The following is a 15,398-nucleotide window of genomic DNA, read 5'->3' as shown; positions in this document are numbered from 1 at the left end:
CATTCCTCTATATATTTATTACACTTGCTCTTCCTTTGAGAAGCTGGGGGCAGTTTACATAGGACTTGCCCAGCTAAACTGAGACTTGTTTGGCCTAAGCACCATAATACACCGTGAGCTTTGGTACAATTGCACCACAATTGGAGGAATGGATATTCTTCTGAGCAGAAGAACCCTGGGGTAGATTCCTCAAGCCAGAAACCACAACTCCAAACTTCATCCCTTAGAAGAAGCTAATGACTCTCAAAAAGACATTGGCCCTTTAAGATAGGCAGATGCATCCCTTTAGGGAGTGGAACTTCAAAGTGATTGTTTTAGCCAGACCATGAAACTTTGGCAGTTATTCCAGGCTAGTGCTGAGATAACTTGTCTCCTTATTTTAGTTGCACGACTACTAGCCACCAGTTTGAAATCTAGCCTCTAGTCTTGTACAAAGTCCATTGACACAGTGTTCCAGGTTGGCTCCAATGTACAACCTTGCATCTTTCCTGAGCTGTTGCCTCCCTGCAGTGTCAGAATTTGTGATGGATCAAGACACCTTGTAGTCTGTCTTCAATAACATGGTAAACCAATAAGGCCTGGGATTTTGAGAATGCAAACTGAAATAAATGTATAGTTGGTGTCAGAAAGCAGGTTACTTTTTCTTTTTGGGGCATAGTTTGGGAAGCGATTAATGTGAAATTGTAAGTTTTTGTTAGCACTAGGGAAAATGTATTAAATTGTCAGCACTGCTTGTGCTGCGGAATTCAAAAGCTAGCCTATTGTAATGGAACATGGTCTAGTAAAATAAATGATATTTCCTTCTTAGTGCCATTCACTGGAAATGTCAATAATTCTTGAGATGGACAAAGGATATTAATTGCACTGAAATATCCTGAAATGCTAACAGGATATTGCTTCCTAAAGCACTTATAATTTGGGAGAGTGTTTTCTGCCCTCCATTTTCCAACTGAGCTTTTTAAAGCAACGTTTTAAAGTGCACTGTTGTGGACTGTAATCTGAATTTGATTCTCATGCCTGTTGGAAGGCTTCATGACTAAAGGAAAATGCACACACAAAATCAAATCTAGGATGGCTGCCATGATGGGCAGAAACCCAAATATTAGTTTAAAGGGCAGCTTTATTCCAGCTCATGCTGAGTCCTGACATATTCCAATAAATCTTATGTTGAGACTTCGAAAAGATCAGCATAGATTAGTTTTAGTGAAGTATTTAGATGAATGTACAATGCAGTGAAGCAACAAGCGGGTGTCAGGGATGGAATTATTCATTAGCTGGGAGGTGGTGGTGGTGGTGGGGAGATCACCATAACAAGATCTTGGCATTTGCTGAAGGCTATGTTCTATTTATATCTTATTTTCAGAGGGGTTATAAATGGAAACCAAGATTGTGCCTGCGTACCTGTGTGTGTATTGTGCCTTGCATACCTGTGGTGTGTATTGCAAGTCTGCCCACCCCCATAAGATGCAATCTTACATGGGAGACACCGGTTAGCATCATGCTTCAAGTGGTGCAGTTGAGTGGGTCACTACATGTAAATCCTCCAGCGGGCACTCTGGAGGTATTCTTTCAGACAACCAAACATCCCAGTGTGCTTCAAGATCAGACAGTAAGACTATCCCATGCCAAATGAAGCTGCTGCGGTCCTTCACACGTCTTCTGCAGCCACATTCTGGAATGTTCTGGGCTGTTCCACTGGGTATATACTCCCTAAAAGCATCTCATTATAGTTTACAGTGCTATAAAAAACAAACCAGTTGGATCTAAGATTCTGTGTTTCAGCTTTTTAATAAGAAAAAAAAAACTTGCCTTTGGGGATGTAGAGAAAGTCTGGAACTTTGTCTCCAATATCCTTAAAATCAGAAATGAGAAAGCAAACCGCCTAAATGAAAAATGAGTGGAAGACACTTTTGTGCTCTGGTGGAGTGTGGTTTCTTGCAACCAGTTTGAGAGCTGTCCCACAAATTAAAATTTTGCAGCAATTTTGGTATAAGGTTATGGTTGTATTTTTGTTTTTTTACACAAGTATGTTTTTGATGAATTGATCTTTTTCTGAGGCATGCTCAAAGTTCCCTGTTTTCCAATAGCAGGCCATGGAATCGACTCCCCAAAATACAGGTTAGATTTTTTGAGGTATTTTGATAGTAAGCCCCTGTGTTAACTTTATCAGTCATGTCTGAGTATTCCCCACTTCTGAAATAAAGTAGGGAAATCGGAGCCATAGTTAATCATAACTTGATAACATATGGACTAGACTACAACAATGTGGGGCTGCCTTTGAAAATCACCCAGTAACTTGAATTGGTGGAAAACACAGCTGTGAAAATGGTTCAAGCATTAAGGATCATATCCAGTATAGTTTTAAAATAACTATGCTGCATGCCAGTGTGTTTCCAGGCACAATTCAAAATGCTGGTTTTAATCTTTTAAAGCCCTGAAGTGTTTGGGAACAGTCTGAATTACCCAAAGAACTGCTTGTTCCCACATGAACCTGCCTGACTCCTAAGATCATGTTTAGAAGCCTTGCCTAGAATGCTCCAGCCTGTGGGTGGGACCACAGAGCAGGGCTCTCTCGGTCATGGCACCTCACGCCTGGAATACTCTTTTTCTGTTCATTTGCCATGCTCTACCCCTCCTATATTTTAGAAAGAGATTGAAATCAGTGCTTTCCCCCTTCATATTTCACATGTTGATGCTGTTTTCCTCAGTTTTTGTTATACTGCTTCTATTTTTACTCTGCCATATTTCATTTATTTTTAGTTCTGTGTATTGTTTTGTTGTAATTTTTTAATTGTTGACTGCTTTGTAAATAAGTTTTGATTAAGCGGGCAATGTAATTTTTTTAATTAATTAACTTTTAACAAGGCTGATCTATCATTCTTCAATGGTTTTGAAAAGTTAGCATGTTTCCTGGAGGGTATCAGGATGCCCTATCTTGCTGTGTCATTTGAGATCACTTTCACCATAAAAAAAATGTACCAGCTTCTTCTCCTTGCCTCTCTTGTCCCTCCTCAATCACTGTTTACTCCTCACTGTCAAGCATTTAGCTGTAAGTTTCTTGGAGCATAAACTCCAGGCTGGCTATACTATAAAGCACTGTGTCTACAGAAGGTGCTGTGCAAAAAAAAAAAGGGGGGGGGGAGAACTTGTTGCAATAAGATTGGGGAAAGGGAATCTCTCCAATGCAGCAATGGCAACACATGCTGCCCCACTGTTAATAGTGAAAAAATCTGGTTGATGCCCGAAATCGTAGCATCTGGCTTACTGTATTGTGCAGTAGTTTCCCATTAGCACATCCTTTGTTTATGATAGGTTGTGCTAATTACGAATAAGCAATATGTGGTGTTTGCCATAACTGAAGCCCAGTCTTCCATCAAACATAATATTTCATTTTTTCTCAGGAAACCCTTCACAGTCTTCAAACCCCACAGAAGTTATTGGGTTAGCAAAGCATGTCATTCATTCTGTGGCTATCCATCCTTAATAACTCCATATTTACTAAATGCTTAATATACATTCTATGTGAAATGATGCTGCGTACATATATCCTCTATTACTAAAACAAAGGCATTGAGAATTAGCCTTATATCCCTCTCAAAGGCAGGCACTTGTGGTGTGTGTGCACATCTTGGTTCTGAATGCAACCATGGTAACTGGGCTTTAAAAAGATTAGCTGGATTTCTAACTGCACATAGTATGTTTAGTGGGAAGGGAGCATGTTTTCATTTTAAATGTTTATCGATATTGACAACATAGACCATATATTAGAAAGTTGTTAAAGCCACTGCCAGAACAGTAATAGGAATCATAATACATAACAAAATAGTTAAGAAAACATAAAGGTAATAATTATTAAAAAGCTACTTGACTGTCTCCTTAGAATGGGTTGCCTGATGTTCCTTTGCTCCCTAATGCACTGATTAGCAGTCTCTACTACAGAATAAATCAACTGTAGGTTGTTGAAGAAGCATTTCATATTTAAAGGTTGGGTCATCATTACATCACTGATGACAAACAATACAGCTCCCCAAATCCCAAACTATAATTCTAACACCAATCAGAGAAAAGGGGACTTGTACAGGAGCTAAAGTTAACAAACCAATCTCACAGTATTGTATAAATCATGTTGTGTGGAGGGTACTGTTGGTTATTTTCTTGGCCACCACTGGTTATTTCGTCAGCCACAGTGTCTCAAGGCAAGAGTAGTCAAAGCAGTGGCTACCACTCTAGTCCAGCCAGCAGGATAGGTTTTCAGCAGCAATGCCTGATGGGATACTAGCAGGAGGACTGAGCAGGGAGAGAGAGCAGGGCATGAGTAAGTCAACTCAGCGTGAGCTAATAGTCAACGCTGATCCTAATCCACACCATAGTAGATTATTATCAGACCTTGAGTATTTAATTATCAGACTTTGATAATTAAATACTTTGATACTTTGATTATGTTTTGACAACCAGGAAAACAGTTTGATGCATATGGTTTTGAAGAGTACTGTTAACGTGAACAATTTTAGCGTTTCCGTTCTACAGATGACCATTGGGCACTTAATATGATGAACAAGAGAAATAAGCTGTCTGTAATTTCTGGCTTACATAGCGATTAAACGAAATTGCCTCACTTCCTTGGATGTTGATCAGGCAGAAATGTGGTAAAAAACACCTCACCCAGATTTTACAAAGGAATAGCTTCCCATGTAGGTAGTGACCATGGAGAAAATATTAATTTGCAGCCACTCCTCTTTACAAGGCTACAGTAGCTCTGCAATGTCACCCAAATAATCAATACTGGCAGGAAGGACATCAAATGTTATATCTTCAGCATATGAAGCAAACAAAAATGCCCCAAGAATATAATGCCCCAAGAACTGTGGCTGATGCTTTTCCTCACCAGCCACAGTTCAGAGCAGGCAAGCTACCAATAGCTTGCTTGCTCTGAACTTCAGAGTTGTGGAGAGCACCTTGTCTGCAAAAGTGTGGAGAGCAGACTTTTAAATACAACCTGAAAGAACATGTTACTCCTCTCTTCTAGTATTCTTCTTCACTCAGAGCCTACTGAAATGTCCAGAAAATTGTCACCTTAAAAGTGCCCATTTCAGCAGTGCCATTGTTCCATTTGAAATGTCCAGTTCTTCCTTAAAATTACAAATGTTAGGGTGGGTTTGATTTTATGGTTCACATAAACATTTATGTTTTACTGTTTCTTTTTCTGTGCTATTTAATATCTCAACTCGATTCAGTAGTCTCATTCTCCCACACATAAAGAAGTGAGATCTAAACTGTTAAATCAGTTTGGAGAAAGTTATGTGCATGTATTCTTGAAAAACATGATTACTTTCCTCACAAGAATGCAATTAGGATACTAAAGTGGATTGTTTCTAGGTGAATTGAGTGCTTGTGATTGGGTCTGTATTTCACCTCTGTGGAAGACACTGGGTATCTGTTGAAGTACATATCAGGAGGTTCTAGAGACCAGGTCCTCTCCACAGCCTGTTCTGTATCAGGTAAGACTTGCTTGGGTGCCACTGGAGCAGGAAGTTGGATGCCCAAATAAATGTCAAACAAATAATCACTAACAATCATTGGAAATTGTCCTCACAGCAGAAGGCTGGCTTGTGCACCATTAAGGGACTGCAGACACACAGAATTTGCTCTGTTGTATTAGTTTGATGGGAGTGAAATAAGAATAACAAATAGCGGAAATCAGAAATGTGGTCCTGAGAGCCTGGTCATGTTGCTGTTAGCGAGAGTGAGCTTCTGCAATGATTCGTGCTCAACAGGAGATTATGGGCTTTGTGACAGAAATTCTCATAAAACCAGCGTATTTGCAGCATGATGACTGTAGCGTGAAGCAGATTTCAACCCATCTTTGATGGAACAAAATGTGTGGAAGAGAAGTACATTCTGATAGCTATTGCGTTTTGTAATGCAGTGGCAATTTAGAGCTATGTGAAGATTGTCTCAATGCTAAAATATAGCGACTTTTGAAACAAAACACTTTTCTATTGTTAAATGCTGAAATGTAGAGTAACAGCTGTAATTCCGCAGCTATTTCTGCTTCTAAGATAAAGTAATGCAAGATAAGCTGCTAAGTAATCTCTGACCACTGAAAAGCAGATTTAATAAATGCATTAGGTGATGAAGAAACTAAAATCGATAAAAGACCATGAAAAAAAACCTTATTTTGTAACGTCACTGTTCTGACAGTGCCCTCTGTGTGATGTTAACACACAACTGCTCAATGAAATTCTAGCTTAAATATTACCATGGAAATTGAAGGTAAGATAAAAAGCTGAATTTAAGCAAAACTCCAGGGCAAGATCTACACTACTGTTTTATAATGGTTTAGAACAGTTTTGACAACAGTTCAGGCCCAGGACACATTCCAAACCGCTTTCAAAGTGTTGTATCCTGCTGGGTGTGTATCTAATTTTTGGCTTATCATTTTATTTAAGAGTAACAAATAAACAATTAGATCTAACGTTGTTTAAATAATTTGCCAGAAGCCATAAATGCAATGAGGACATATCTGGGAAGAGAAACGAAGCAACTACTTTGGGTTCTTAAACTTGTATCACAATCAACTGTGAGTCTCTTCTAAATAAGTGTTTCCAGTAATGGATGAGGGGATGTTTTGAGAAGAGCAGCTAATTTGGATTTGCAGGACAAGTTGAGGCCCATGATTCAAATATCACAGGGCTCAATTACCAAGCCATAGTTTGGCAATTGGGACTGTCTCATGGGTTTGTGCACTCCTTCCCAACTCTCCCTCTGTCATTTCTCTTCAATATCATGTGAATTCCCACTCCTTTTCCAGTTAGCAATAACTCTAGTGCACCATGATATCTAAATCCCAGGGTCTGATTTGAGCACAAACTATGGTTTTTCAGGTCTAGATGTCACAGAATACCATGATTTTAACCGGGAAAGGAATTCAGACAGGTGGAGAAGCATGCGAGCACTTAATCACTAAAAATATGGTCTGGCAGTTACACCTTATCTTGTCTGAACCAGGCCTAGGAGAAAAAGTTGAAAGGGCTGTGTTCTAGTTCTCATAAGCAACATGAGATGGTAAATCTGTATCTGAGTTCTACCGCTTACTGCAATCTATATGAGAAGGGGTGGATGATTTAATGTTCCTTATACTTACTGTGTGTGTCTTATCTGTCCTCCTCCTCCTCTTCCTCTCTCTCTGCTTCTCCTGCACAGCAGGAAATGGCTGCAGGTTTTTCTATAGCTCCCCCCTCAAAAAAAAATGGATTTTTTTCTGACTTATTTTATGATGGAAAAAAGACCGGAAGCAGCAGGAGACGCTTGGGAGGTAGATACTGTTTATACTGTTGTTTTATACTTTGAATGGTTTTATTTTTTGTGAACCGCCCAGAGAGCTCCGGCTATTGGGCGGTATAGAAATGTAATAAATAAATAAATAGATGGCATCATCAAAAGGACCCACAAAAAACTGTGAGTGGCCAGTAACGAGTGTCCAATAAAACCCTCGTCTGATGACGCTCAACAAAATAGAGATATAATCTCACAGCACAAAGTAATCTAGATGTTGATGGAAAGGTTTCTTGCTTAACCTTATCCACTACATGCTAGTTTGCCATTTATATGAATCTTTCTATAATGGAGCATTCCATCATGTGAGTCTGATGTGATACAGGCAAAATACAAGTTTATTTACCTCACCTACCGTTTCTGAGAACTAGGCCTGGCATTGGGTTAGAGAATATGTTTTGGAGAGAGGAGAGGCAAAACGCAATTGTCTCTGAACATAAATGTTGCTAGGATCAGCAGAAGAATATTGTATAGCCCCTGAGTCTAGGACAAGAGGAAATGGACTTCAATAGAAACTTCTGGTTTTCAGTTAAATAATCTTAACCTAATTCAAACTAGTGCTGTGTTGTTGTTTTTGTGTGAGACTTAATTACTTTTTATCAGAAAGTTGGCATTTTAGGGGCACAAAAAGGTCCAGAAAAAATGTACCTTCCACTCTGTCATACACTTTTCATGTCTGGCAGCCATTGCTTCCTCAAGTTGCTCTTTCAATGCCAATTTTTAACTTGAAAAGATTTCTTCACCAAGTGACCAATCAGGAATCATATAGCAAACAGGTTGCTTTTATAACATCAAGTAGTCAATTGGCCACATGACAGTATTACTGAGGGCAAATGGAGTCCTCACTCTGAATGAAGGGGGAAGAGGGAATATTTCCCAACTGGCCAGACAACTAGGTTGACTCTCCCTAGCCTGCTTCTATACTAGCAATTTCTTTGCCCACTAGTGCTATAATGACAAGACTTTCACCCCAATCTAACTGTAGTCATGCACAGTTACACATGACTAGTCATGGCAGAACAGGAACGGAGAAGCAAATTCTGAACGCATCTCCCATTGAAAGCAATCAGTGACCGAATGCACATCCAGATGTCTTGTATCCACTCCACATTATCTTCAATGGAATGTGCATTCTGCGCCAACTAATCAACTATGGGAAACTGGATCAGGATACAGGAACATCACCCAGAACAGGATTTCCTTTTTGCCCTTAACACTTGCCCCTTTCTGAGCAGATTTGCATGTTTTTACAAATGGTTGCCAAAATGGGGGGGGGGCATTTTTCGAGGGGGGGGGCTTTTCCACCCAGAGAGCTTCAGCTATGGGGTGGGGGCACAGAAATATAATAAAGGAATGAATTCTCAAAATGTCCCCCCCCCCCTTACTCATACGTTCTGAAATGTTACCAGGAAAAGCTCAGAGGACCTTGTATTGTATATACATGTTCAGCTTGTTGGTTAGGATGGAAGAATCAAAAAGACATTTTAAAATGTATCCTGCTGAATGAGTTTGATATAAAATAGCTGTGTATGATCAAAGATGTTAGAACAAAGAACCCCGAATGATTTTGTCCAGTACTTTTGAGAACATGTACCATGGATATCATTTACAACGTATTACAAAAAGCTTGTTCTTGCTTGCTCTTCCCTTTTCAACTTCTTTTAGTGGCTAAATTATAATTTTGTTAGGTTGTCTTTATACTCCTGCTACAGAGTTTGCCATGTCCATACAACAAGTCCAAACTCCACAAGGTATGGTTCAGATACTCTATTCCGGAGATTCTCTAATCCAAAAAGTCTTGAAAAAAAGAGAGGCTTGTCATGAAAAGAAAGTGTACATTTTGACCCCCTTTAAGCAAGCTTTAAGCAAAGCTTTATTAATTATATTTGTTACTTTCCCATTTTTCTGCTGAAATTTTCAGTAACCTTCAACAGAAAGAAGAAGAGGAACAAATATATATATATATATATATATATATATATATATATATATATTGCTTTGTTTTAGCAAGAATAGAGGAAGTCAAAATACACCATTTCTTTTCATAAGAAGTGTCTCTCTCTCCAAGTCTTTCTGGACTAGAGAATCTTGGTCTGGTTAAAAAAAAGCAGAGCTCTGAGAAAGATACTTGGTAAATAAAACAGCATTTCCATTAGGAGAACAATGTGGAACTTCCATTAGGAAATTGCAGCTGTAATTTAGAAGACTCTCATTACTTTTTATTTGTGGGATATTATATTGCCCAACTATGGATTCAAGTAATGGATGGCGGAGGCGGAGCCAGGTAAGCCAAACTCCCCCTGCCCCCTTACCTGTGTCCATCGCAGGCTTCAATTGAAGCCCTGGCTTGGAGCCAGAAGAGGAGGCCGTGGACTCTTCCAGCTTGAAGCCGGGGCCTCAATTGAAGCCCCCGACGGACACAGGTAAGCCCCCTCCCCCTTACCTGGCTCCGTCGCTGTCGCCGCACGGACTGCGGCAACACCAGGTGAGTCCCCCTCCCCCCACTTACCTGCATCCAGAGCTCTGGATCGAGGCGAACCACTTCGCCTCGATCCGCAGCTCCCCCAACCCAATCCATCTCCACCTTTGGCAGAGGCAAATTAGGCCATTCTGCTATCGCTTCTATGATCTGAAGCGAAGTGAAGCACAGCCCTACTCTAAATGGCAAACATTTCTGGGCAACTCTGCATATGAACAGCCTCCCTTATGCCCTAGTCCCTGAAATGTGATACTGTATTTTATGCTGTCTTGGCATGTTTATTAGTTTTATTTTGTTGATTTTATTGTGATTTTAGTTGTGTTTTATCTTTACTATTAAATGCCTAGAGATATTTATTGTATGAGGTCTTTAATATATTAAATAAGTAAATAATGGAGGAAAGGCACATCAGAGCTATTAGGAAATAAACCAGCCTGCCCCAACCTGTTGGATTACAACGCCCACAATTCTTCAGCAAGCATGCCCAATGGAAGGTACCAACTAAAGGAAGAATGAGTTAGGCAGTCCAAATTCAAGTTCTATTTCTTTCCTTTTCCTAGTCCAGGTTCCTATAACTGAAATTCCAATGTGATCTAAATATTCTGGGTTGGATCCAGAATCTCCCTTCTGTGTGAGGAAGGGACCTTTTGTGAGAGGAGGGGCTCCCCTCATGTAAGGCTCTACTTCTCTTCACTCGGCTTTTGGAGATTTCTCCTGCCCCACACAGTTCACACCATTCCTAAGGATCTCCTGACTCTCTGTGGACTCAAAAAAACACTCATTCAGCTCACCCCATTCAGCAGGATGTCCTGACTCTATGTGGAACTTTTCAGGAGATTGAAGGGGCTGCCATTGGAAGGGTGAGGCAGGGAAGTCCACTTCCACCAGGGCAGTTGATCCAGCTTCCATCTGGAGCCAACCCTTTGTAACTAACGTATGTATGATTGTGTCCTATCAGCTATTCTCAACTCGATCTTTACTGCAATGATCTACATGTAGACGTGCCACAGTAAACTACTGTCTGGCCATAATTTCTACTGGCCATAAAAAACAGAGGCCATTCTCAAGTGGGCTTGCTTCCCACCTGTGCCCTAAAATGAGAGAGAAGCTGAACAGATGCTTTGCAGCCTGCAATAACTAACAGACAGAGTCGTCTTAATCTTTCTGCTTTGTGTTTTTATGATGCAATTGTGAATTATGTTGTTTGCATTTGTAATGATAGAGCTGAACAGATGGTGGAAGGTTTATTTCAAGGCAAGGCATCTACTAAAATAGCCTCGTCTGGACTCCCAAGCAATTGTTAGCTGTAACCCTGATTTATTAGAATTGGGGGGGGGGGTTGTTTTGTCTCTCTGTTTCATGAAACTGATTAAAACGAAGAGGGCGTAGGGAGACAGGTATTGCACAGAACAATTATTTAAGACCACAATGGGCAGGTGCAACAGATTTTTACATTTGTAACTGGGTACCATAAGAAAATGTGAACAAACATTACTGAGACAAGTTACTGAGACAACTGTTATTTTAAATGCTACTCCACTTTTTATATATATAAATAAAAAGTATTTATATCCTGGGCCTTCCATCCCATGTGATCCTCAGAATAGCTTACAATTAAAATATCTAACATTAAAACATTTTTGAAACAAGGCGGCAAACCCCAGCAGCAAAACCAAAACCAAACAGCAACCAAATCCAACTATAAGCCAACAGGACTCAACATTAGCAAGCAGTTCAATAAAAGGCACACTTAAACAAGGTCATTTTGACTTGCTACCTAAACATTCCCCAAAAACATGGTCAGCTGGGTCTCCCAGACAGCACTCATGAAAAGGCCCTAATTCAATTCATTTGATTGATTTATACCTTGGTTTTCCCTCCAAAAGGAAGCCCAAATAGCCCAAACTACATGTTATAAAAAGTGCAATAATTTCAAAAGAGAATATGAAAAATGATCCAACAATAATATTGCTACAATAAACCTATAAATAAAATTGTGATACTTAGAAAAACAGCAAGTCAGTTAATACAAATGGCATAAACAACATAGCAATAAACAAGGGAATAATAGAATACAACATGTATCTTAGCCGTGTGTGTGTGTGTGTGTGTAGATAGATAGATAGATAGATAGATAGATAGATAGATAGATAGATAGATAGATAGATAGATCTCTACTCCCAACAACCCATGTGCTAGCAATGTGGACATCCCGTTAAGGGGGGATAAGGCTACCCTAGAACCTGCAAAAGCCAAGACAGAACAATACAGTAATAGAACAGGCTACAAAGAGCCACCGTGCCCTAGGGGCTTTGAAGAGGCAGCTGGACAGCCATCTTTCAGGGATGCTTTAGGGTGGATTCCTGCATTGAGCAGGGGGTTGGACTCTATGGCCTTGTAGGCCCCTTCCAACTCTGCTATTCTACGATTCTAACCCAGAATGTGTGGCATCCGCAGCAGCATCAGGGGCTGGTAAAAGGTAATTTCAGAAGATCTGGCAGGTCAGGAGCACCCAAATTTGGTGTTAGTAGTGGGGAGGTGCAAAAAAAGATGGCGTGCGGGGCACACGCAGCCTCTGGGCAGTGTGTTGCCCACCCCTGATTTACTGTATAGGAGAGTGTGGAAGTCTGTCCTTGCACTAAATAGTACAAATGCAGATTGTACTAAGCTGTACTTCTTACTAGGTCCAATGGTTAATAAAAAGGTCAGAAATGTTTCATTTGGCAAAGTGCTTCATTCACTTAAATTAAGAGGTGGAGTAGTATTTGATCAAACAAATCTGTTGAAAACCATCTAACCATTTCTTAATAAATAATAGGATCTATGTAGCACTTTAGATTACTCTGAACACTTCAGTTACATTCTTTTGGTAATCCTGACATCAACGTATTGATCCTTCATTTTAAACCTTGAATAAAGATGCTTATCACATCTGGGCTGATCCTAAATCAGTAACACAGAAATAGAGGGCTAGAAGAATTAACATTAAGCATATTTCAGATATGAAATATAGTAAGGCGCTACCTTATTTCCCGTTGTTTTTTATTACTTCAAACTGCAAGTGCAAACTGTTTAAATAAATATAGTAATAAATCAATAGAGTCCAAGGAGAAATTCATTATAACAAAGCATAACAAGCATACCAGGAGCCATTGGTGCCTGGGCTGCTTAGGAATTTATGCCACATTCAGCTTTAACCTGACTCTGCCCTTGCCTCATGTGTTCAGCTTTTTATGAATTTTTCCTAGATGTTTCTATGCTGGCCACCCCCAACCTGGCAGGCTCTAGAAATGTTGGCCATACTAGTTAACAATGATGGGAATTATAGTCTTAACACCTCTGGAAGGTGCCAAGTTTTAGAAGTCTAATCTATGCTGTGTGTTTCTCCTTGTGCCTTGCCACCCCAGATAACATTTTCTTCTTGGCTCATCTTTCCAGGTGCTACAGCAGAGAGTTTGTGATTTATCAGCCTGGAAATGGTGGCCACTAAGGAGAATGGGGCAGGATCAAATGCAAGAAGGGTTGAATTGCATGGTGTCTTAAGGCATCATTCTCTCCGTGCAATTAAGATCACATGGAGTGAGAGAGCAGGTAGACATTCTCTGTGGTTGGGAATCGTGCATAATCAAGCTTACCGATCACAAGGAGAGCCTGTACGTGCTCAGCAGCCAAGCTCCCAATACATAGCAGCGTGGATGCAGGAGTGGTGAACTGGGACCCATTCTCCAGGTTTAATTGTAGTTATCTTCAGGGAAAGCCACTGCTCTAATGTACATTTTCAAACAACGAAAAACATGTTCTTTTTAATGTGCGCTAGTAAATCCCTTAAGCTCCATTTTTGTGGGTTCTCACTAACCACTGCATAAGTAGAAATACCCTGGTTTTCCTTTAGCGTTTATTCTGTTGGTTTGCACTGCATAATATTTCATCAGGGAGGAAAGAACCGCCTTTAATTTTAAATTTGTATTACAGCAATTTAGAAAGTGAACCCCACAGAGGATCCCCATGGAGAAAACATTACAGGATGGGCTCCCCAAGGCATTGCTTTTATTTGTTCTCATGTGGTTCCCCTCCCCTTTTCTATAGGTACACAGTCTTGTACAATGGGCATCATCTGGAACATGACAAGCTTCCAATCCACAATGACCCAGAATCCCAAGAGTCCTGCTTCTGACTAAGGGCCCAGAATGTGATCTACCAGACAGGATAGTCAAAAGATGAACATGTGTCAAGAACCTAATGCCAGATCAATATTGACTGCATTGCCATAGTGCTCTCCTGTACTGATTTGACGTTGGTGCCAATAGCAAGAGTCTGTTTACCCACAGGGAAGAATGGGCACGTTTTACAAAGGACAAAGGCGATCTTTTTGTTGCTGCAGAGCGATGCCTGGAAAGTCATAGTGCTTTGCATGTGATGAGCAAACAGTAAGCAACATGCTTGATAGTTCTTGTGTTTGCTCCAAATGATGTGTGTGTTTGTGCGCACATCTTTTTGTTATGTGGCAACAATAGGAATCTTTTCCCAGGAAGTGCTAATATCAAATCGCAATTTTGCTTTACCAAAAATAAAAACAGAGACGTATTTTTCTCTTGTTATTTTGAAACATGGACTCTTACTCAAGAAATACGCTTTCTGCCCCTCTGTGACCACAAAGAAAACAATACTTCTGTAGATACAGTAATCCCCCTCTCCCACTTACGTCTCCTGGCCAAGTTATGCCAAGGAACACAAACAGCCTCAGGAGAGCTGAATGATGCCCATGGAAGTGGAATCGACTGTGACTGTCTACGAAGTCCTGCAGCTTCCACCAAACTGATCTATTTATTGTGAGTAAAGTGATCATTGGACAACAGTTGTTTTCATCAATAAGATGTTGCCTTCAGCCTCCCCACATATCTGGATAGACATTGTGCAGCACTGCTTCAAAGGAAAAGTTGGTCAGGAAGCAGAACCATTAAGAAAACAATAGCTCACCTGTACTAGCTCACTAAGTGCCATCTTAATGTGTATGTAATTGTGTGCATCTGAACAGCCTTTATAGCTGAAGGATGTGTTTGAAAAACAGCCCTACTGGGGCTCATTAGTTCATTTGTTTGCTCTCCACCCCATTTTGTCACAAGCTGGGGCAGTGGCTCAGGGACTGTGTGTGATGGGCACAACACCCACTTGAATGTCTTGGGATTTGCTGATGGTCAGTGTCCCAAGCAGAGCTGGCCCTATCATTAAGCAGGATGAAGCAAATGCCTTAGGCAGCAGACTCTGGGAAGAGCAGCAAGGTGTTATAGGATAGAGCTGTGTGTGCCCTGCATCCCCATCTGCCTGCAGGTGCACTGAAGGATGTTTGCTCCAAAGAAGATTCTGCTTTAGATGGAATGGGCCCAGGATGCTATCTTGTCCTTCACCTCAGACAGTAAAAAGCCTTGGGCCAGCCCTGGTCCCACAAGGGAACAGAATCAGAGCCCCCAAATCAGCAAGGAGCAAGCTGCCATCCAAGGGGCATCCAGAGGCTAGCAGCATAATTAAGGCAGGAAACCAGATTCCAGAGGTGGTGGTAGCGATGGCAGAAGTGGCATCAGTAACA

At 40.6% G+C, this 15,398-nt stretch overlaps 1 protein-coding gene across 2 annotated transcripts in view; it reads left to right on the top strand.

Annotated features, from left to right (window-relative positions):
• HTR4 (5-hydroxytryptamine receptor 4) overlaps window positions 1–14,241 on the top strand; it is a 215,296-nt gene extending 201,055 nt beyond the window's left edge. For both annotated transcript variants that reach the window (XM_063120593.1, XM_063120591.1), the window contains one exon: window positions 13,901–14,241. In XM_063120593.1, the coding sequence (XP_062976663.1) occupies window positions 13,901–13,988 (88 nt within the window). In that variant the 3' untranslated portion in view covers window positions 13,989–14,241. The remainder of the gene's footprint in view (window positions 1–13,900) is intronic.
• Window positions 14,242–15,398: the final 1,157 nt, after the last annotated feature.

This window comes from Elgaria multicarinata, chromosome 3 (genome assembly GCF_023053635.1).
Source record: "Elgaria multicarinata webbii isolate HBS135686 ecotype San Diego chromosome 3, rElgMul1.1.pri, whole genome shotgun sequence".
NCBI lineage: Eukaryota > Metazoa > Chordata > Lepidosauria > Squamata > Anguidae > Elgaria > Elgaria multicarinata.
This window is presented reverse-complemented; position numbering and strand designations above follow the sequence as displayed.